Source organism: Leucopleurus acutus (genome assembly GCF_964270905.1).
Source record: "Leucopleurus acutus genome assembly, chromosome: 14".
Taxonomy (NCBI): domain Eukaryota; kingdom Metazoa; phylum Chordata; class Mammalia; order Artiodactyla; family Delphinidae; genus Leucopleurus; species Leucopleurus acutus.
The window spans coordinates 45952168-45975245 of record NC_139156.1 but is presented as its reverse complement, the minus strand read 5'-3'; the positions used below and the strand labels follow the sequence as shown (position 1 = coordinate 45975245).

General features: G+C 55.9%; 1 protein-coding gene across 4 annotated transcripts; it reads right to left on the bottom strand.

Moving 5' to 3' along the window:
* On the bottom strand, positions 1-23078 carry OGDHL (oxoglutarate dehydrogenase L; the record flags this gene model as incomplete). 4 transcript variants are annotated; one of them, XM_082853833.1, is made up of 22 exons in its annotated part: positions 1-124; positions 585-739; positions 922-1085; positions 2414-2486; positions 2592-2717; positions 2830-2901; positions 4261-4439; positions 5380-5507; positions 6568-6718; positions 7781-7909; positions 8447-8549; positions 9104-9256; positions 9531-9710; positions 10586-10714; positions 10845-11024; positions 13475-13565; positions 15276-15422; positions 16138-16292; positions 16437-16552; positions 16982-17084; positions 20926-21096; positions 22875-23078. In XM_082853833.1, 22 exons carry the CDS (start codon positions 23076-23078, stop codon positions 1-3), a joined length of 3033 nt encoding a protein of 1010 aa, XP_082709959.1. The 4 variants fall into 4 exon arrangements, with proteins under 4 accessions (XP_082709959.1, XP_082709961.1, XP_082709960.1 ...); XM_082853835.1 differs by lacking the exon at positions 9531-9710; XM_082853834.1 differs by lacking the exon at positions 20926-21096.

The following is a 23078-nucleotide window of genomic DNA, read 5'->3' as shown; positions in this document are numbered from 1 at the left end:
CTAAAATGTCTTGCCCTCAAAGGCCTGGAGATTGAAGGCAGTATCCAGAAACTTCTTCAGAGACACCAGGTGAGTGTTCCTGTTTCCTGTGGCTGGTGCAGCTGCTGGGTCTCGGCCAACATACCTGGGGGAGGAGAGTCAAGCTAAGCAGAGGGCTGAGCCTGGCCCTGCTGCTACCCCAGGACTGCACCGGGTCTAATCCAGCTGCAGAAATGAAAAGCCTGAGGTTCCAGGGGCCAAGTCACTGTTCTAAGATCAAAGGTAGGAGATTTGAGACACGCCGGAGGTTCTCTAGTTCAGTTCTGGCTGCAGAACAAACACAAAAGTTTCCCCTCCCTAAGGCCGTATTAAAGAGGATCCCTGATGGGGAAGCTGATCTGCCACTGACAGTCACAGAGCCAGCAGGGACTATGGGGCCCAACTCCTCAGTTTCCAATGCAGCCCAGAGAAGGGCAGTGGCCAGTGCTGGGTCACACAGCAGATGGGGTGGGCAGAGCCAGGATGGGGCCTCAAGCCCCCAGAGCCTCAGGCCTGGAAGACGTGAGGGGTAAATGGCGGGCAACCCCTCGCACCCAGCCTTGTACCATATGGGCCGCGCTCGGCCCAGGATGGTCATGAAGCGCGGGCTGATGTAGTCGTAGTAGCCCATGTTCTTGTGCTCCTCCTGGCACCACACCAGCTCTGCACCTGGGTACTTCTCTGCCTCTCGCCTGATCAGGTCGAAGGGGAATGGAGAGATCTGGGACAGACAGGGAGAAAGAAGGGAATAGCTAGGGGAAGGGGGAAATGCGCATGCCAGGCCCCCGGGAGAGCAGCCACCGCTTCCCTCACTGGCCCCAGCCCTGGCACGCTGCCCAGGGCCAGGGGGCTGGCGATATGACCTTGCTCGTCACTCTGAGCAGTTGAGGGGCTCAGGCGCACCTGCTCCAGGCGTGTGATGGCCACTTGCTCGTCCAGGCCCTGGCTGCTCCGCTCCTTCACCAGGTCATAGTACACCTTTCCCGTGCAGAAGATGAGCCGCCGCACCTGCCCGGGAGCCTGCGCCGCAGCCCCATCCTCAGGAATCACCCGCTGGAAGCTGGTCCCTGGGGACCGACAGGGCATGGCAGGGGTGTCTGCTCCCAGAGGGGCCAGAGCAGCTTGGGAATCAGGTCCACATCCCTGGCACCTCCAGGCTCTCCCTGGCCACTAAGACAAGCCCCAGAGTTAGACCTGTGGCTGCAATAGGAACCTCTTGAGCCAAACAATGCAGCAGGGGACAGGGACAAGGGTGGAGACAGTGGCTGGAGCCAAGGGCAGAGCCTTGGGAGCATCAACAATAAGGTGATGGGGCGAGGGGGCGCTGGGGATGATGGGGAGAGCCCCTGAAGGGGACAGAGGTGATGTCACATCCCCATCTGACAGCGTCACTGTCCCAAACCTGCTCCCCATCCAGCCATGCCTACCTCCCAGGCACACTCAATCCACCCCGTCACCAAGCTGAAAGGCGAACCCTGCACAGTCCTCCCTCTCAGCCCCAGAGCCCAGCCTCCATCCCCAAGTCCCATCCATTTTTCCTTCCTGAGCTCATGCCATATGTAGTAAAAATACTACAAAAACCTCTGAGGAAGGTACTGTAGGGTCCCCGCAACCCAGATGAGGACACTGCGGCAGAGAGGGTCACTGGCTGCCAGGGCCCACCAGTACTAGGCGCTCAGCCCAGGCGGTCCAGCCCAACGCCAGAGCTCCGCACTGCTGGCTCAGCCGCCCGCCACATCTGAGGGGATGCCCACACACACACGTGAAGAACAAGCACCTGTACACGCCACTGAGGTCCTCTGGCCAGCCCCTGCCCCTCCGCCTACAACCCAGGACCATTTTCCCAGACAGCCCTGCTCTGCCAAGCCTCAAGGCCCCACACCTGCTCCTCCCTGATCCTCCACTGGGTCACGTCTCACTTCCAAAACCTGGTCCTTCGGGTGCTTTATCTGACCTCCGACTCCCAGCTAAATGAGGCTGAGAGCTCTTGGAGGGGGCGCTGGCTCCCCAGGGCCAGAAATGTCTGTCTGGCTCATGAGAGAAAACAACGGATGAGTGAACTGATACTCAGTGTCCCTCGAACTAGCAGACCTCTACCAGGCCTCCTGCCTCTAAGCTCTTCCGGCGCAGCCAGGCCGGCCCTGCTGGGAGGCTGCGGGGTCCCAGTGCACTCCTCTGGCCCTGGTGCTCCGCGTAAGTGACCCAAGTGGGTTCAGCCACCCGGCCGCTGCACCAACCTTCCAACGCAGCTGCTGGCGGGGATCATGCCAGAAGCTGCTTCAGGGCCAACAGAGCCACAGACAGAGGCAAGAACGGAAGAGTCCCGGGAGCAGAGGCCACACGTGGGCCACCAGGGCCCCCATCAGCCGCCTCCCCCCCACGCCCAGGCACATACCAGAAACCATTTGGTCAAAGCTGGACTTGGCTTCTGGGTGCCTCAGCAGAGATTTGGGTGTGAAGATGATCAGCTGGAAGGGAAACACGTGCCCAGCTGCCAGCCGCCCCTGCTTGGCCAGGGTGCCCTGCACTCGGCCCCTGTACGGTCACGGTGACGACCAGGGCGGGTGGCTCACCGGCTTGCGGAAGGGCAGCAGGATCTGGCGGCGCAGCACGTGGAAGTAGCTGGCCGGCGTGGAGCAGTTGACCACTATCCAGTTGCAGTCGTAGAGCTGTCTCACCTCGAAGTCCTGGGTGAACGCCTGGAGGGGCAGGGTGCGGCTGGGAGGTGGCCTGCCTGTGGCATCCACACCCTGGCCTTGCTGGGCACAGCAGCGTGCAGTCCTGTCCTGGGGGAGGGCGGGCAACACTCACGGGGTAGGCGTCCGAGTCATCATTGCTCATCTGCAGGAACCTCTCGGGCCTGGCTGAGGAGTGCTCCGGGCCCTGGAAGCAAATGCCAGATGGCCCAGGCTGGCCAGCGTTTGGGGGGGACTGGGGATCTGTCACACAGGACGGGGACCCTGGGCTTGGGGGAGAGTCTAAAGGGCTTCGTGGAGGAGATGCCCTCACACCAGAGCCTCAACCACAGGAAAGCACCGGGAATGTGGGACAAGAGTAGGGAGGTAGCCTCAGATGAGGTCCGGCCACAGCCACCATGTGTGAACATGTGGGGCAGAAGGAAAAAGCAAAACGGCCAAGATGCTCTTTCTCTAGAACATTCTGACCTACAGCAGTGACTGTTTACTATGTGCCTGTGGTGTGCCAGACATAGCTCTACGGACCCCACACAGATTATTCTCTCGTCTTGTGAAAGCAGCCCTGCGATGGAGATGAGGAAGGCGAGGGACAAAGAGATTAAGAAACAACCTCAAGGTCACTCAGCCAGAAAGGGACAGATTCAAACCCAGGTCTGACTCCTACTCCTACCCTGGCCCACGGGGCTGCTCTGCTCCATAAGAGCAGCAAGAACCCCCGCACTGTCCTCCAAGCTGGCTCTCCGTGGGACAGGGGTGACCTGCTCCTCCCTTAGTGGGGACGCCCCAAGGACCCACGGCCACAGGCACCAGCCAGGCCGGCCCAACCCTCCACAACCAGCCTGACTCACGCTCCACCCAGTGAGATGCCAGCCACCTTTACAGCTGGGAGACCGTGGGCAGTCACAGGCCTTCTCTCCTCGCACGTGAACAGGAACAGAACTGACTGCCTGGTCCAGCTGTGAGGAGGCCACAGGATTATACGTGGCGTGTAAAGTGCACGGCACAGGGAGACCTGACTCTGAGCAGTACTGATCAATCCCTGACCACGTGACCAGTCCAAGCTGAGTGGGTCCTCGGGGCCATCCACTGCAGCCAGCACAGCCCTGCCCACGCTCCACCTGGTCAGGCTACACACTCACCAGGCTGGCATCTCCTGATGCTGTGCTCCTCCCCTCCCCGAGGGCCTGCACATCCTTCTTCTCCCCCACATGAGGTTCCCCCGACAACATAGGTTCAAATTCCAGCTACTAGCTGTGTGACCTTAGGCAAGCTACTCCACCTCTCTGTGCCCCAGTTTCCTCATCTGGAAAGTGGGAACAGGTCCCGGCACAAAGCAGGCACTCAGGCATGTCCGTTCCGTTTACTGCTGGAACAGTAGCATCACCAACTTCAGCAGCGGTGACACAGAGCTACGCAGGCCCCGCCCTGCAGACCCATGTGGTTCCGGGGGACTGGGAGGCACATACCCCCCCCTCAACTCTGCAAGTGGCCAAGGGTCTAGCCGTCCTCTCCCAGGCCGGCCAGGGCCCGCCCCCATGGCCCTCACCATGCCCTCCATGCCGTGGGGCAGCAGCAGCACGACGCCATTGTGCCGAACCCACTTGGCCTGGCCCGTGCTGATGAACTGGTCGATGATGCACTGGGCCGTGTTGTGGAAGTCACCAAACTGCGCCTCCCAGAGGACCAGGGCGTTGGGGCTGGCCATGGCGTAGCCCAGCTCAAAGCCTAAACGGGAGACGCCGAGGCAGAGCCTGTCACACACGGTCCCCAAGTGGTGGTGGCTCCGGCCAGACCCAGCCCTTCCTCCCACGCGCTGCCTGCTCCGCCCGTCCCTCCCAGCAGGACAGAAGCGCCCGGGGACTCCTTGGCGCCCAAAGACCAGGATCTCCCTTCCTGGCCGCCGGCAACACACCCAGAGATGCCACTCTCAGCCCTGACCTCACGTACAGCCAGCTTCAGCCTTATGTAGGCCAGGAGTCAACTCCAAAGACACCCTGGGGAGGCAGCAGGGCCCATTTGCCAAGGGGCCCCCCAAATATGGCGGGGCTGCTGAGGGGAACGGGCAGGAACAGCCCCAGAGGCAGCTCCCCAGAAGCGGTGGCCAGTCTCGGTGGGTTCCCGTTTCTGGGAGGAAGCAGGCCAGCTAAAGGTCAAACCAAGGGAGAGTGCAGGGAGCCAGTCTGGGGAGCCCAGAGTCTAGGGAGGGGGCCTCGAGACGGGGCTGCTGGGTGTGGTGGCACAGAGGGCAAGACAGACAGGAACGTGCAGGTGGCCAGGCCAGGCTCAGGGCCGGTCAGTGGCAGCAGCAGTCAGTGGACTCGATGGGGTTTTCTGTCTGGGCCCACTGTTGCCCAGGGACAAGCTCTGGTATCCAGAGCTCCCACCCAGGCCAGAGCGCACCCCCATCCCCCATCTGGGCTCTCTGAGGGGCCAGATGGGACAGGACCTCATCTCTGATGTGGCCTCAGGTGGGGGCAGCCCAACCACTGTCCCTCAGGGCTGTCCGAGGACTCAGGTCCACCCAGGGGCCTCTGAGCCTCTTCGGCCCCACCCAGCCCCAGACCACGGTCAAAACAACAAAAACAGACACCCTGAGGTGCAAGACCCTCTCTGGTCCCCAAGCATCTCAGGGCCCGCCCAACCTGCAGGCAGAGTTCTGACCCACCCAGAACTCCGTACTCCGAGAGGGAGCTGTTGCACACAGTGTAGGGGGCCTGGTGAGGCCAGAGGTGGTTCATGGGGACACACGTCCTCCGGTCAACTTCCTGGTCATGGAGAACGTGGTGCCGGTGACTGCAGAGACACAGACCAGGAAGGGAGGGGAGGCGGGCGGACTGAGCAGGACACCAGGCAAAGTCCCACAGGATGGCGACATCAAGAAGGCCGTGGAAAGCCAGAGCGATCTGGTCCTTCCTCTGGGCAGCCGCCCCTCCCACTGGTGCCCTCACACACGCCCTGGGGGTCTTGGAGCACAGGCGTGAGAGGCTCAGCTTCTCACCTAAGGAGGGATCCGATGAGACCTGCCTTGCCGACCTCCCAGATGCTGGGTGGAGCCTGAGACCCTAGGAGGCCGCACCCCAGGGGCACCATCTCCCGGCCCATCCTGCTAGCCCCTTTACCTCCTCACCTGCTCTGTCCAGGTTTACAGGAGGCAGGAATTCCTGTGCATAAGGGGGGCCCCCCTGGCCAAACCCCAAGCCTTGTGAGGACTGACATGCAACTCAGGGTGCAGTGGAGTGGCCCTCTGTACCCTGGTTGGAGCAAGACCAGCAGTGATGAGGGAGTGGGACGTGGGAAAGATGGCCTGTCGAATACTGGAAGCCACACCTCCAGGACTCACTAACATGGCAGAGACAGAGTTGAGATCCCAAACATCTGGGGTCCCACACAGCGGAAATGTAATGAGGACAACCGGCAAGTGTAAAGTCCCTCATCTGGACTCAAAACCGAACTGCGAACAAGCAAGATGATGGCAGGGAGCTGGCTCGACAGTAGTTCACAGAAGAGAAACAAAGGATCTTGAGGACCATAGATAACCACAAGGGTTGACATCAACCAACAGCTTTGGCCAAGCAGTCAGCTCTGCACGCTGGCCCCGTGGGGACAGAGAGGCAGGCAGCCGAGCAGCCCTCAGACAGCTTGGCCCAAGGGTGGGGGCTAGTGTGCTGATAGAGTTACCTGAGAACACCTCCTTGGCTTCCCAGACAAGGTCTAGGAAGAGAAGGAAGGGCCACTCCACTCCAGAGGCCCTGGGCTGACTGTGAGAGATCCCCAGCGCAACTGAGCTCTCAGCTCCCCCCAGGCACAAGGCTAATGCCCATAGGACCTAGGGCCCAGAGCCCCCCACCCTCACCTGAATGTGCCCCTCTCCACGTCCTGCCCACTGAGCCGCACATGGATGCCTTCCTTGAGCAGGGAGCCAAAGGCCATGTACTCTGCCAGCGCCCAGTCCACTGTCCTCTTCCTGGTCATGTCCGCACGGCCCCGCAGGATACGAGAGAGGCCTGCGGGAGGGGAGGGCCAGCCTGAGGGCCACAGGGGCTTGGCCACCCCATCTGGGACAGCCATAGTCCCTGGGACCTGGGCCGGGTGTGTATATACTCAGTGTACACCCCTCCCACCGAGCAGGGCCCCGGCAGGATGCAGGAGGCCCCTCCTCCAGCATCACCACTCTAGCCAACACACAGGGCCAGCCTGAGCCCACATCCCCACCAGCCTCCCTCCCTGCAGGAAGGAGCAGGCACTGTTAGGCGATCACCCGCCACATGCATACACCGCATTCGTTGATTCAGGGACGTTTCCCATAAGCCCACGGGAGAGGTACCAAACTCCCCCACCCCCAGATGAGAAGACACGCTCAGAAGAAGGAATTCATTTACTCACAATCACATAGCTATGAAGGTGCCTGGATCTGAGCCCAGGCACCCGGCCCAGGCTGGGCTCCCATCAGCCCTACACCCACACAGACCCTGTGTGACTGCACAGAGCCGGTGCCCCAAGACACCTGGGCCTCCATGTGCATGTGGAGGAATCCTCTTGGAACGCCCACAGGCTGCTCAGAGGGTGCACAGGGACCCCACTACCATCGCAGGGGCCCTCCAGGCTGCCTGAGCAGAGGCCACGATGGACACCATCGTGGCCAAGAGGCGCAGCCGGTGACCACCTACTAGCCTAGGGTCGCCCTCTGTCATCCACCCAGCCCAGCACTCTTGCCGCCCAACATTCTAGGCCCAACCGCCCCCTCCATGGGAAGCCCTTCTTTCCCTGCTCTCCTTCTGCCTGATGCAGGGATGCCCCCGGCAAAGGCATTGGGAAAATACAAGGTGTCCCACAGAAGCCTGGTCACCAGCACCCAGCTGGGAGCGTGGCATCCACACCTGCTCACCCTGAGAGGAGCTGTTAACACAGGCACCTCACGGGGCACAAAGGAGGCACTGAGAGCTCCGCTGATCTACCCAAGACCAAGGCAAGATGAGGGCCGGGCCTCCCTGACTCCTGATGCCATCTCCCTTGGGGCACGATGTCTGGGACAGTGGCCCATGCTGGAGCCTGCACAGCAACCTCACCCGTGTGGATCTTAAAGTCCTCCAGGGGCACAGAGCTGGCCACTTCACCAATGTGGGTCAGCATGTCCTCTGGAATACCCGTGGCTGGGCATGTCATGCTCTTGGGCTCTCCGTCCACAGTGAAGAAGCCTGAGAGGGCAGAGGCTCTGTGACTTGTGTGTGGCAGTGGGGCCTCAGCTCCCCTGGCCAGGCTGTCTCCCCAGGACTCAGGGGCCCACCACTCCCTTAACCCCAATGGCACTCAAACCCTGAGCCCATCCCGGGGACCTGGGACAGCTGACAGCACCCACCTAACATCCTCCCCTCCGGCGCCTGCGAGGCCCCTCCCTGGACCCAGGGTCACAGCCATCTAGCTCCGCCCCAGAGAGGCCCGCTGAGCACCCCTCCCCCAGGGCCCACTCCACTTTGCGGTCCACCCTCCCTGACTCAGCCCTTTCCAAGAAGCAGCTCATCACATGTGTCCCGAGGGCGACACTATCTCCCTCTACTCCCGCCTACCCCACCTGCAGGAAGCAGTCCCACACAGCCTCAGGGGTCTCAGGGACAAAGCCCACAGCCTCTGGGCTGGGCAGCAACTGTCCTCATTCAGGATCACTCCAGTCCTGGTCCCAGTGCCAGAGCCCAGGGCCCAGGCAAATCACTCTTAGCCACACGCTGCTCACTCACCAGGCCAGGGGGAGTCCAGCCAGTGCTTTATATGCAGGATCTTTTTATCCTTGGACCTGCCAAACGCCTCCTCGCAGATCCGGTCATATTTGGCAATTTCTTCCTGAAATCAGGGTGAAGGCCTGGATTGAGGCAGCGATGCCCTGGGCAGCCGGAGGCTGAGTCAACCCAGACTCATAAACCCTGGTCCCTCTCACCACGCTCTCGAGGAACTGTCTGCCCACTGGCCCACAGGGACCTTAAGGCCAGAGATAAAAGTCCCAGAGTGCAGGGGGATCCTGGAAAGAGTTCAGATGATTGCACTCAGCAAGGGACTTGGGGGAACGCAGGAAAGACTCACAGTCCTTGCTCTGAGAGCTCCCTGAAGGCGGGAGGGCAAGCACATCCACAGATAACTACGGGGTCAAACCCGGCTCAGGGCTACCTCCTACAGGAAGCCTTCTTGGACTCTGGCCTGAGGATGGGCTTCCATGCATCGCAGCGTTCCCTGTACCCCACCAGACTGTAAATGTCTTTGGTCCTCCATCCCCCTCGATAACTGGGGGCTACTGGGGACAAGGACCACATTGGCTACTTCTATAAACCGCCAGTGCCCAGCACTGGGCTGATGACATCAGCAGCCGCCTCAGGCTGATCCCAGGCGCTGACCGGGCCCACCTCGAATTCCTGCAGGGTCACGGTGCCCTCGGCGATGAGCTTGTCTGCGTACTTCTTCAGCACGGGCACCTGCCTGTGGATCTGCTTGTACATGAGCGGCTGCGTGAACATGGGCTCATCCATCTCGTTGTGGCCACGCCGGCGGTAACAAACCTGCAGGGACAGAGGGTGGGTCCCCGTGCCCAGGCGGTGTGGCTGGTGCAGTCACTGCACAACTGGGGCACACCTGGCAGGCCACATCCCTGAGGCCTCACCAGCCCCCACTACAACCCATCACCAAATGCCCCACCCCCAGGCCTCCGCAGAGATGGTGCTCAGCGGTTCTCAACCTGCCGCTCAGCCCCAACTAGCAAAGATGTTGCAGACCCGGCGCACTTGCCATGGCAGGGACAGTCTGAGCACCTCCCCCTCAGTTCCCCAGACCCACCAGGTCCACCACGACGTCTTTATTGAAGGTGTTCCTCCACTCGGCCGCCACACTGCACACATACATCACGGCCTCTGGGTCGTCTGCATTCACATGGAAGATGGGCGCGTTGACTACACGGGCGACGTCGGTGGGGTATGGTGAGGAGCGGGCCATCCGGGGGTCCGTGGTGAAGCCAATCTGCAGAAGCAGGAGGCACTGAGAGCTGGACAGCAGCAGCCGCCTGGGAGACCAGAGGGCCAGGGGGCCAGGGGAGAGGCGCCTTTGCCTCGAGGTCCATCGGTTGTGCTCAGGAGGTGCAGGGGACATGATGGGCTAACAGTGGATGACCTCGAAATCAGACGTAGCCGCGGGTCCCACGGGGATGGCGGCAACACCAGGGGAATCGTGTCTGCTCTTTCTCCTGGAATCATTTTTGTACAGTGGGAGTGGGGAGTGCAAGTTGGGGTAAAACCCAGTCTCACCAGTTACTAACTCTACAACCTTGGGCCAGGTACTTAATTCCCAAAGCCTGTTTCCTCATCGATTAAAAGGGCTCATTAAATTCCTACCTCACAGGGTTATACTGTGAAGGTTAAATGACTTAATGTGCGAATAAGGTAGTTAACCCAGGGCTTTACAGGCTCAGAAGAAGAGCTGTTATTAACCACAGCTACCTTTTTTAAAAGCAAAGGCTGTGAGAGTTGTGTTCTAAGACTGCCTGGGTCACATGGAGCTCAAGGCAGCATCTAGTTACAGGCTCAGCCTCAGTGCTGGTTATACCCATCTTCCTCTGCCCTTACTGCTTTCTCACATATATAATATGGGGGGAGGGGGCTGCAGAGGGAAGGACAGAGAGACACAGAGACAAAGACAGACAGACGTATACACCTCCCAGTTCCACAGACCAGGAAACCGAGGCTGAGAGATCAGGCATCTTGCCTGAAATCACACTCTGGTAAGTAGCAGAGCGGGGGGACTAAACCCAGAAATGCCTCACTCGTCCCCTCAAAGTGCTGCCTGGATTCAGGGATGGAGGACACTGACAGGGCCCAGCACACAGCCCAGGCCCTCACCTGGTTGTTGACGACGACGTGCACGGTACCGTTGGTGGTGTAAGAGGGCAGGTCACTCAGGTGGAAGGTCTCATAGACCACACCCTGGCCAGCGAAGGCGGCATCCCCATGGACCAGGATGGACATGACCTGCAGGGCAGGATATAAGCCAGGAGGGGCCCCCATGCCCCAGCCCGTGCAGCCCAGCCCTGCTCCTGGACTTCAGAGATTCAGAGCCTACCCCTCAGAACCCAGGACCTCAGGACCCAGGCAAGCTCACCTTCTTGCCCTGAGCATCCCCGCGGTAGAACTGCTCTGCCTTTGTCTTCCCCTGCACCACGGGGTCCACAGCTTCCAGGTGGGAGGGGTTGGCCACGAGCGACAGAGTGATGTTCCTGTTTGTGACTCGGTTGATCCTCTCATGGTACATGCCGAGGTGATATTTGACATCTCCGGAGCCCTGAAGGTTGACGTGGCCTGTGATGAACCTCCCCCCCACCCTATCCCAGACATACAAGCTTACAGTGGCGCTGGGACATTCCCGGGATTCTGCTCCCTGGGAAGGCTGTTTTGTCCCTGACTCACACCTGCATCCTTCCCCCAAACCCAGCACGACGCCCTTCTTGCCCTCCAGGCTGGCCTAAGAAAGGAAGGCAGGTTCCCTGGGCCTTGGCTCCCTTCTTGGAGCCCCTCCACATTATCAACAACCATCCTCTCCGCATTAACGATGGCAGAGTGGGGAAGGGGTAAGGCACCCGTAGGAAGGGGCCAGCCAGCAGCAGTGAAGGCACAGAAATGAAGGGCGGCTCTTAATTGGCGTTGAGACCACGGGCTAGGCCTCTGGGCACACATTGGAGCAGGACCCGTACCTAACTCCTCACACCAAAGTAACCAAAAATGTACAGACAAAGCCATAGTATCAGGGGAAAACAAGACATACTTTATGATCTTGGAGTAGGGAAAGTCTTTCTAAACAATGTACAAACCTCAGAAGCCGTAAAGGGTAAGACAGCTAAAATCTAATGTATTTGCCATGTGGGAAGAAGATCCATGCACAGTATCAGGGGAAAAAATCAAGCTGGGAAAATACTTATCAGACAAACGCAGGCAAAGGGCTAACTCCTTCAATACATAAGGCACTTTTACAAATTGGTGAGATAAAGCCCAAAAAACCCATAGAAAAGTGAGCAAAAGCCAGGAAAAGGAATTTACAGAAAAAGGCACCCATGACTTAAATATGTGAAAAGACGCTCAAATTCGAAACAGAGAAATATGTTCAAATGCAGTGATTTTTGGACCTAGAACATTGGCAAAGATGGAAAGGTTGGACAGAGTAAGGGAAGCCGGGGGCCTGGGACCTTCGCACACAGCGTGTGGGCTCGCTGCTGTCTGCAAGCTCTTTGGAGGGCAATTCAGTCCTACCTCCTCAGCTCCAGCCACCGCATTTCTCGGATACCATCTAAAAGTGCACACATGTGCGCAAAGACACTCATTCCACCACCTAATGCTCATCAACAGGAGATAGCAGAAACCAGAGGGGCACTCGAAGCTCGGGGAGCTCTGTGTGCAGCTCTGAAACAGTGACAGCTCGTTAAGTGAAAACAGCAAGGTGGCCAGCGGCATCACGAGCTGCTCCCCTGGCTTTTTACAAATAAAGCTGTACTGGACACATACGTGTGTTCGCACTGCGTGGAACATTTCTGGAAGCACACACTTTAACACAAAAACTGACCACAGCAGAGCCTACGGGGAGCAGGAAAGGGGTCTCAGAAGGGAAACACACTCATTGTGTAATCTTTTCTTCAAACGATGCTCACATTACTTTTTCTATTAAAAAAAAGTAAATTTGTTTAAAGTGTCCTTTGGCCAGGTTTTACAGTTTACTCATATGTCGTCTCTGATTCCTCACAACCATTCTGGGGGCAGGAACTTTTATCACCATTTTACAGAAGAGCAAACTGAGGCTCAGAGAGATGAAGGTGCTTGAGCAAAATGAACATGATGGCGGGAAGATTCTGGATTGGGAGCCAGCAGATGTGGATTCTAGTCCTGCTCTGGCCTAACGTGCTGGATGATTTTGGAGCAGTCATTTAATGTGGTTCATTTTAACAAACCATGCACCTGTACTGAGTGCTGGGGCTTCGGGAATGAGGTCCCTGCCATCACCCTGCTACCGGCCTGGAAGGGAAAACAGACACATACACACACACGCGCGCGCACGTGCGTGTGCATGATGGAGAAGACCAGAGTAGAGACGGATCTGCTGGGAAAGGAGGCACAGAGGAGGGAGAGACAGGATTGCTGCCTGGAGGACCAGGAAAGTCACTAGAAGGGGAGACGGGCAGGGCTGGGAAAGAGGCAGAGAGCAGAAGAGAGGAAGGCCATCTGGCTGAGGGCCCAGCATGGGCAAAGGCGTGGGGTATGAGGCATACATGACACGTATACGTGCCAGGAAGGGGGTGAGGGCAGAAAAATATTCTCTCTGCTCATCAGTGGGCACAGGAAACCGTCCTGACCTCCCAATGCTGTGCTGGTCAAACAAGTGAGCGAGGCAGCCCTTCAGGGAAGGTAGACAGGACCCTGGGCACAGAGGTATGGCCACATGAGCTGAACTGAATAACTTCAGGCACTTCCCTGCACACCTCTCTGGGCCTCAGTCCCCCTAGCTGGAAAGAGGGAGGTTAGCCCAGATTACCCGAGGGCGCTCCCAGCTGTTGGAGATCATAGCACTTGGCTCCAAAACACCTTAGGGGCCTCACACAGACACCCCCAGCCTCTCTCCCACTCTTCTGCATGTCTGTCCACCTCAAGGTCTGTCTGAGCCTGCAAGCTCCTGGCCCAGGCCCTCTCCAGTCCACGTCCCAAATACCCAGCTCTCCAGGGGCTCTGGGGCCTGGGCCTGGCACCCACCTCATCCGCCGCCTCCAGCTTGGGGTCAAACTGGCAGAAGATCTGCTCCAGGTCCTTGCGGATGACGTTGGCCAGCACGTTCAGCCTGCCCCTGGAGCCAGAGGGGGCAGGGCTCTTACCATGCTCCCTGCCCACCTGGGACCTATCAGAATTAGCATGGGGGCTGGAAGGCCCACCCTCTCATCCCGCCTCAATCTACAAGGTGTGTGAGCGGGTCCAGCTGGCCGGCCCCCCTGGGCAGGCAGGCATCCCCCGCTACAACTCAGATTCAGGAGGCCCTCGCGAGCAGGGAGCCACCCAGCCTCATGGCAGGGTGTCTACTCACCCCTCTCCCCAACCAAAAGTTGAGCCCAACCCAGCACCTTGACCCCAAGCTGCTAGCGAATCACAGCTGCTCACACGTGGCTCCCCACCCCAGCCCAGTGACATGGAAGAGATAAGGAGAGGGAAGAGGGGACTGGACTGCCCCTAAGATTAGGAGTCACCAGAGGCCCTGTCCAGAGGAGCTGAGTGAGGACTGAGGGGTGGGGGGAGGAAAGCAGCCAGGCCCAGGGATTCTCCAGTCCAGCCTGAGCTTCCCATCGGGGGCAATCTATTCAGGGGAGGGCACCAGCCTGATGGGGGCACAGGACATGACTCCGAACCCGCTCCCCACAGACTACCAGCGGACACCGGCCCCAGGCCTGCTCACACCCTGACCTCCAGCCCCGCACGGCCCAGTGACAGAAGGGCGGCGCTCTTCCAGCGGGCCCCTCTCCTGCTCTGCGGTGGTGGCAGGGCTGTGGGATCACAGGAGCCGTATGAACAACCCTCAGCCCCTCTGGGCAAAGCCTCCGGCCTCAAAGGCCCCTCCCCAAACACGGAGGCCTGGCCGAGGGCAGCCCTTGACTCTGGAGCCCTCCTCAGGCCAGGAGCCTGGCCAGCACCACCACCCAGTCCCAGAGCTGCCTGACGGCCCAGCACCATCTTCTCCCACAGTCCTACTGAAGCCACGTATGCCCCTGCCTCCTCAGACCACGGGGCCAGCTCTGCACGACCCTCTGACCAGACACCAAGCATTTCTGGGGCCCCCAGAGCGCAGCGCCTGTGTGGCAAAGCTCGGGCTCCCGGGAGGCCAGCCCACAGGGTGGGGACCCTCCTCACAATGCATCCTGATGCCCCTGGTGTGGATGCAGTCCGGGGCTGGCCCACCTGTGAGCAGCTGGAAACAGGCACAGGAAATGCAGGGGCTTTGCCCCCCAGACTGCTCAGCAGTCCTCTTCCAGCCCATTTAGCAGGACCCCTGGCCACCTTGGCCATATTCCTCATTAGCCCACAGGCTCCAGCTCAGAGGTAACTGCCCAGTGGCCAGACCAGCCTTCCAAGTCTTTATCAAAGTCACAGGAAATGTGTGGCCAGCTTGCAGCCGGGGAAAGAGACCCTCGGCTCACCTCCAGAGACCTCCCACCAGGGGATGCGAACCTGAGGCCACCTGCCCAGGCTCTGCCCTCACTTCCCTGGGATGTGCCCCTCCACATCCCCTTGTCCACAGGAACCTCAAGTAGCGTGATATACCCCTCTTCTGTAACCTCAATACTCCTGGGGACAACAGCAACATGGTGAGAGAGAAACAGTTTAAGAGAGCCTGGTTCCATGTGGCTTTGGCCACGTGCTTTCTGTGATGAGCAGCCCAGGGCCCGGGGACTCTGATAACTTTCTAGACCACTTTGCCTCTATCCCCAGATCCCACCAACACCCCTGCTCTGATTTTCAAAGCCTCCTATCCACCTCAGCTTGCTGGGCCTGGAGGAGAAGCGCCCACCTGTGTGGCATCCCCAGGATGACATTCTCGATCCCCATCTCGCTGGATTTGTCGATGATGGTCTTGAGGGCAGGAATCATGACCTCACAGCCCTCCAGGCCAAACCGCTTCTCCGAGGACCACTTCCGGGCCAGGAAATCTTCAAACCTGCTTGGGGAGAGATGGGGAAGGGTGGAGAGGCTGGGCTCCTGGGGGCTGTTCATGAGGGCTCGGAGCAGGATGCCAGGACACAGGAAGCTGCAAAGCCACCTCCCGCTGCGCAGTCCAGGACCTGGCACAGACACCATGATGCTCCTACCAGCAAGCAGCATAGGTCGGCGGGGAGGCCGAGGGTCCTCCCAACTTCAGCAGACCTCTGGCTCCATCCATTCCCAGTTACCACCCTCTCTTCCCCATTCCAGTCACACTGCTCCAACTAGCCATTCCCCTGCTCCCAGACCACTGCCCTCCAGCACACACGTGCCCTGGGGCTCTCTCATCACGCCCCAAAGATGCCTCATGGCTCAACTCAAATTCCAGCCCACACGTCACTGCTCAGGGAGCCACTTTACTCCAGCAGCTGGGCCAGGGGCTCCTCCAGGCCCCCGTAGCCCTGGGCAGACCCAGCTTCAGAGAAGTTCGGGGCAGAGCCAGGCAGTGCCCCACCTGCAAGAAGGCGCTGCTACACTCACTCCACACAGGGACATCTTTCTGCCACTTCCACCCTCGTTCAGTGTCATGTTCTCCTGGAGCACCATCCAGCCCTGCCTTCCCTTACCGGGCACCCTCCTAGTTTCTTAGCCAGGGCCTGGGACATTTCATACAGCCCTGGAGCAGGCCCCCCAGCCACTCAGGCTGCCCGGGGTGGTGCTGGGAGCCTGACCTCATAGAGCGCACCAGCCGGGCCAGCAGGGTCCGCTTCTCCTCGCTGGAGAACTGCATCACGCCAGGGGTCTCGAACTTCTGCCGGATCCACTGACACTGCTCCACGTCATTGATGAACATGAACTCCAGACCGATGTGCTGGCAGTATGTGTTCTGGGGGAAAGGGAAGCGCTCCACAAGGAGCCAAGAAGAAGACCGACCGCCTTGGGATCTGGAACAGAAAAGGCAGCGCCCTCCCTCCCTCTATCACACGCCAGAGCTTCATCAGCTGTGCCCGACACACCTGCCTGTGCTCACCTCCAGGCGCCGAATGATCTCCCGCAGAGAAAGGGTGTTTTCAGAGCCTCCAATAAAGGTAGTTGTGGGCAGCTGGAACTCCTTATCCAGGTCAGCCTCCCGCAGGTCGTAGAAGGCTAGGAGGCACACATGGCAGAGCCCGGGCAGCAGAGAGGAGAGAGGGAGGTCAGGCCCAGGTGGGGCCCAGCTGTATCCCCAGACCTCCCAACAGTGCCCCCAGGACCCTCCCGCCATGTCTAGCCTAAAGCTCAAAGGCCCTCTGTCTGCAGGGCACAGGGCATGAGTCAGAGCCTAGCTTGCCGCCATAAGGGTGGGCCTGGACAGGCGTCTCAAGCTTGCTGAGCGTGGCACACCAGCTAGGGAAGACGGGGAGGCCTCCCTTGCAGGGACACCATGCATAGCTGGGCAAGGGTCAGAAGAAAGCCTCCCAGGCTGCTTGCTGAAACCCAAGACCCAGAGGCACTGTAGGCTCAGAGCCCCTCACTGGGCACAGGCACCAGGTGGCTCTGGTGTCGCCAGGGCAACAGGAAAGGGAACCGACTCACCCAATTTATCAATGGTGGTGATTAAGTCTGAGGGCACAAAGGAGTCCAGGTCTGCATCCAGAATGCCCAGGGGGTCCAGTTGGGCCACATGGTGGCCACGGATCTGGAGAAGGGGAAAAGGTCGGGGCAGAGATGGAACGCAGCTGGACAGACCCTCACCAAGACTGAGATTCTGGGCCCTGGCCCCTCAAGTCCCCCTTCAGAATTTCAAGTTTCCACATATCTCCAGCACCCAGCCACTGAACAGTTGCCTAGGAGACCCCACCATAGCCACTAAGGTGGCAGGAGCTCAATTCTGTTTCAAAGTACAACATGCAGCTTTCAAAAACAGGAAAGAACGCGTACACAAAAGTAGTTACTACGGTACTATCAGTAATTGCAAAATTCTAAAAACTTCCCAAATGTCCATCAACAAGAGACTGGCAAATGGATATGGGAAATCCACACAGGGGATACTACAGAGCTGCTAAAAGGAATGAGGAAAATTCCTAACTGCTACTATGAGGTTGTCTCCACAAAATATTATTAAGCAAAAAAGCAAATTACAGAAAAGTGTGTGTGGTAAACTGCCCAGTATCTAAGAAAGGGAAGAGAAAAGTAAACACATGCATTTGCATATATTTGTATATATTTGCATGTCTACAAATAAATATATGCATTAGAAGAATATACAGTAAAATAAGAAAACTATAAAATAAGGAAAATTATTACCTACAGGGAAAGGACAAAATAGGGCAGAACAGCAGGGCTAGAAGCTAGACTTTTAAGAATATATCTTGCATTGACGATTTGACTTTGGAATCTTATAAATATTTTATATCACTATAAAACAAAATTAAGTTTTAAAAATTGAAAGTAAGACAAAACAAATGAATTAATGCATCCATTTGGTGGCATAACTACATAGAGAGGAACTATTCCAACTGACTAACAGAATATTACCCAAAGACAAACAGAACTGCAGGAATAAAAAGATCATAAATTCATTTACAGTACCAATCAGCAGTGGTAGTACTAGAATTGTATTCTCGGGCTGTCATGTGTGGATTGTGGGAATATCAAGTAAGTCATTGTATTGCTGTCTTTGAGAACCTCTATTTTTGGTATCTTTAAAAGGAGATGGTGACATAAGACTGATGAGGTCAAGGACAAACACTAAGTCCTACATTTGATGTATATAGAAGCATCAGTATAAACCCATAAAGTATGGTATCTTTTAAAAAAATACATATTTCCTGGCTCTAACCATCAAAAGAACCCAGAAGTCATGACCAAACCAATAGCAGTAAATACTCGCTCACTTCCTGGAGAACTGGCTGGACAGAAATGTGCGAGATGAGCTCAAAGCATCTTGTCCTACCAGATAGCAAAGGGGTGCTCAAACACTACTGGGGCTGGGAATAAAGACACATTTTGAGCAACAAAAAGGATAATATCTATAGCAGACTGAAACTCATTAAATATGTTTAAATTCATGCATTCATATCATACTATGAAAAAGAAGAAAAACCTTTATTGGCCATCTTTGGAGGACGCTAGGAAACCATGTCATAATTTTGAAAATCCATCAACAAAAGGAAAAGTCAAGCACTGATCCTGCCCTCCCTATACCATTTGTACCTCAGGATAAACAGAGCTGACAAAGCGAAGGTTCTCACGAGAGGAGTATTTCAGGTAATAAACAAAGAAAGAAAGAATTAGAATATCACCACTTTTACCACTCCCAATGACTTAATGTGTCCAGGAAATAATTATCTTTAGCTGCTAACTGATGAAGTGCCCATCACCACCAGGAAGCTGATTTTGCAACAACAGAAAAAATCAAATCTATGTTGGATCAAGCATCTAGATCTAACTACCAATTTACAGAAATTACATGGGACAAAGGGACAGATGAAGTGACACCATGAGGATGCAATCAGCAAAATCCACACTCGAGAAAACGCTATAGGACAAGCAACCTGGTTTCTTATACACACACACACACACACACACACACACACACACACACAGAGCAAGAAACACAAAAAGAAATGGAGAGGAACCTGCAGAGTAGAGTACAAGAGGCTTGAAAAGCCATGTCAACATATCACAACCTGTGGCTTTATTTGGATCCTGATTCAAACAAGCAGTAAAAAGAAATCCTAGGACAAACAGGCAAACATGAATACCAACTGGGTATTTGGTGACATTAAGGATTATTACTATTTTTAGGCGTGATAATACTATCACGGTATATTTGAATTCTTTTTTTTTTTTTTGCAGTACGCGGGCCTCTCACTGCTGTGGCCTCTCCCGTTGCGGAGCACAGGCTCCGGACGCGCAGGCTCAGCGGCCACCACTCACGGGCCCAGCCGCTCTGCGGCATGTGGGATCTTCCCGGACCAGGGCACGAACCCGTGTCCCCTGCATCGGCAGGCGGACTCTCAACCACTGCGCCACCAGGGAAGCCCATATTTGAATATTTTTAAAGGAGGCTTTACCTCTGGAAATACATGCTGAAACGTTCAATGAATGAAATGATATGAAGTCTGGGATTTGCTTCAAAATAATCAGTGGCCTATGGGTGGAGCCGGAGATGGGTAAGATGAATCAAGACTGGCCCTGTATTGATGGGGGTTCACTACATAATTCTTCTACCTATTATATGCTTGAAAACATGCATTAAGAAGCAGCCTGGGTTTTTTTTCAGTACTATGTGCAGATGAGTCAAACCAGAGCTCAGCCCCCAAGTGACCTGTGAGGGGCTACAGCCCACCCAGTAGGTGCTCACTACCAGGCAGATTTTTATCATGCAAGTATGGAGTAACATTCCTGAATCCAGAGACCATCCTGCTGGAAGGACCCTAGTGCTTTGCTCTTGGCCAGTGAAAGAACAAAGAGCTGCTGCAGAGCTGGGACTGTACTTAGAAGATAAGGCCCTCAGGCCATACTCTGAATGCTACCCCGTATTTCATACAGAGTTTTATGTTCCTTGTCCTTTTTCAAAGTCAACAGTCAGATCACTTTCTGCCTCTTTCAGCCAGCCAAGAAAAACATAATTACAATCACTGCTGTTTCCTCGCCCGTGGCCCACGATCCATGGGTCCTGAGGCCAGTGAGGGAGCCCAGTCCTGTGCACCTTTCCTCTTCCGCCCCAGCACACCTGGGCAGGCAGCTGCCATCCCACACAGAGTGCGTCGTTCAGAGGCAAGGCGCCATTTCCATTTGCTAAGGCCTCCCTCTCCCCGGAGTTTCTGCAGCGGCTGGCTGCACCCTCCCACGGCGTCTCTACCAAGGACCGCAGGATGCCCCTACCCTGCCTTCTGCATGTCTTCAAGACAAGTTTCTCTTATGAAATACCTCCTGCCACTGATTCCCAGACAGATCCCAAATGATTACATTTTTATGGAGTAAACACCCAGTACAGCCCTCCGGTTAGTCCTGTTGGGTCAAGACCAAGAATAGGAAACACTTCAGGACTCTTTGACATAGCAAGGGCCCAGCCAGGGAACCCAGCAGAGGGGAGCCTAAGTCTCCAGGACAGAGCAGCTGATGGGGGAGAGCTGCTTAATGAACTATTCATTCATTCCACAAATACTAACTAAGCACCTGCTGGACATCAGCCCCTGTCCTCTTGGAATGCTAAGTCAAGAGAAAACAGACATTAACAAGGGGCAATCTACTCACCTTTTGTTCAACACTCACTGAAAGTGATCACTCACTAAGTACTTCTCCAGGTTCTGGGGCAGAGTGGTGTGGGCGACAGATGAGAAAGACCACAAACAAACCACTTTGCACAAGAAATACAGGGGGTGGTAAGTGATGTGAATGGTAACGTGACAAAGAGCAGGAGGAGGGGCCAGAGCCACCAAGCTCCCTGAAGTGACGCTGGAGCTGAGCCAGTCTTCTTGCCGTCAGCACCTGGCCACACCCCAGGAGCCTGTACCCTCCCAGCCGCTCACCTGGTAGGCCCGGATCAGAGACTGCACAGCCAGGTGGTCCTCCACCAGCTTACTGGTCTTGGTCCGGCTCAACGCTGCCGGCCTGCTCTCAGGGACAACAGAAAGGGGCCGGGGCTGAGCCGGGCCATAAGAGGCTTCCTCACTGGCTTTCCGGAAGAAGCTGTCCCAGGACTGGGCAGGGGCAGAAGAAAGAAAACAGCCAGGTTAGGGCCTGGGAGTAGCACGGGGTGGCCCAGGCTGGGGCCCTAGGGGACATCAGTCTTCCTTCACCACCATAGCTCTCAGGGCCCTCCCAGGACCCTGCCGACAATACCCTTCTCAATCAGCCCAGGGCCCCCACCCAAATTCTGGATCTCTCCAGGACCCAGCTTGGTAGTGGGTGGGGGAGGTTATAAGCTGTGATCAAGGGGCTTTATGTATGAAACGGGCTTCTATCCATAGGCAAAACATGCCCTCACACACTGTGGGTTGGAGGCAGCTCTGTGGAGGGTAAGGGCAGGCAGGCCCTCAACATTTCCAATGCATGTATCTTTTGAACCAGCAATTCCACTGCCAGCAATTTATTCTACAGATGTACTTGGACAGGTGTGCCTACATGTACAAGGATGTTCCCTGCAGGATAGTTTATAAAAATGACAACGTAAAAACAATCTAAGCAGTGATCAATAGGAAACTGGTTAAATAAATGATGGTAAATTTAGATTCTGGAAAATTATGTAGTCTTTTTTTAAAAAGACGCATTTATTATTGTGGATGTGGAATATTGCCAAGATATGTTGTAAAGTGAACACAGCAGAAGAGGATGTATGCTTTGCTACTATTCGTGCAGAAACAAAAAGCAGATGGGCACATGCACCGGCACCTCCACGTTCTAGCAGAACACATACAAAAGTGCTTTCCTCTAAGCCCTCTCATACAGTACTGGTGGGAGAATAAGGTGGTACAAGCCGTGTGGAAAGCAATTTGGCAACACCCATCAAAATTATGTACACAGATGCCCTCTAACCCAACAATTCCACTCTGGGGAATTTATGCCACAGTTAGCTGCACATGTGCAGGATGATGAACGTACAAGATGTAGTACAGCACCCGTCATGACAGCCAGAGACTGGAAATGAGGCAGATGCCTGTCCCTGGGGATGGATGTAGAACATCCATCCAAACAGTGGAATACTATACAGCTGGGAAAAAGAAAAATGAGGCTCTTGAGGTACTGACATGGAAAATCTTGGAGATGTATGCTGAGTGAAAAAAGCCTGGGGCAAAAGAGTGGATGTTACATGTAACTTTTTGTGTAAAGGGGGAGAATCCAGAGTTATGTTTGCAATAAGTTTATCTGAATGGATACAGAAGAAATTAAGAATAGACTGGGGAACAGACACGTAGGAGCTGAGCAGATATGGGATGGAATGGGAGGAAGGCTTTTCACTGTAGAACTTAATACTTTTTGTTTTTGGATCATGTGAACATATTACCTTCCTCTGAGGCATGTGAGTGAAGGAGAGAGAGCAGCTACGCTTTTCACTTTTGTCCTGGCATCTGATTTTGATTTTTTTTTTTTTTTACCATCAGTGGGTACTTATTTTATCAGCTTACTATATATGTAAACACTTATGCTCCTAACTATATAACAAGAGGCCATCTGGAGATGGCACTGCATGACAAAGGGGGCAGGGACAGGCCTCAGACCAGGTGTGACTGAGCATGGCATTATCAGAGCTTCTCAAGCCAGACCACCACCCACTGGCTGGTCCAGCAACAGGACAGCAATGGACTTTCCTCACCCAATATGAGGACCAAGCTCTTTCACAAAGATGATGGAGGACCTGAGAGACAAAGAAACCTGCCCGGGGTCACACAGCAGGCAAATTGCTTCTTCCCACTCCCCTCTCCACAGCCCAGCCCCAGGACCTTCTCTCCTGCACAGAGGGCAGGGTTGGGGTGCCAACCTTGTGGACACTCTGGGGGTTTTCCAACCAGGCGAAGTACATCTCCTCCATGTAACTGGAGCCGCCTCCAACTTTGCTGCTTGGGAAGGTGGCCGGTGGCCCAGACGACCTGCTGTACCAGCTGAACCTTTGGACGCCATGTGCAGCCAGGAGCTTCGAGGCCTGTGCCCCAAGCCGGGATGGCAGCAGCCTCAGCTGACTCAT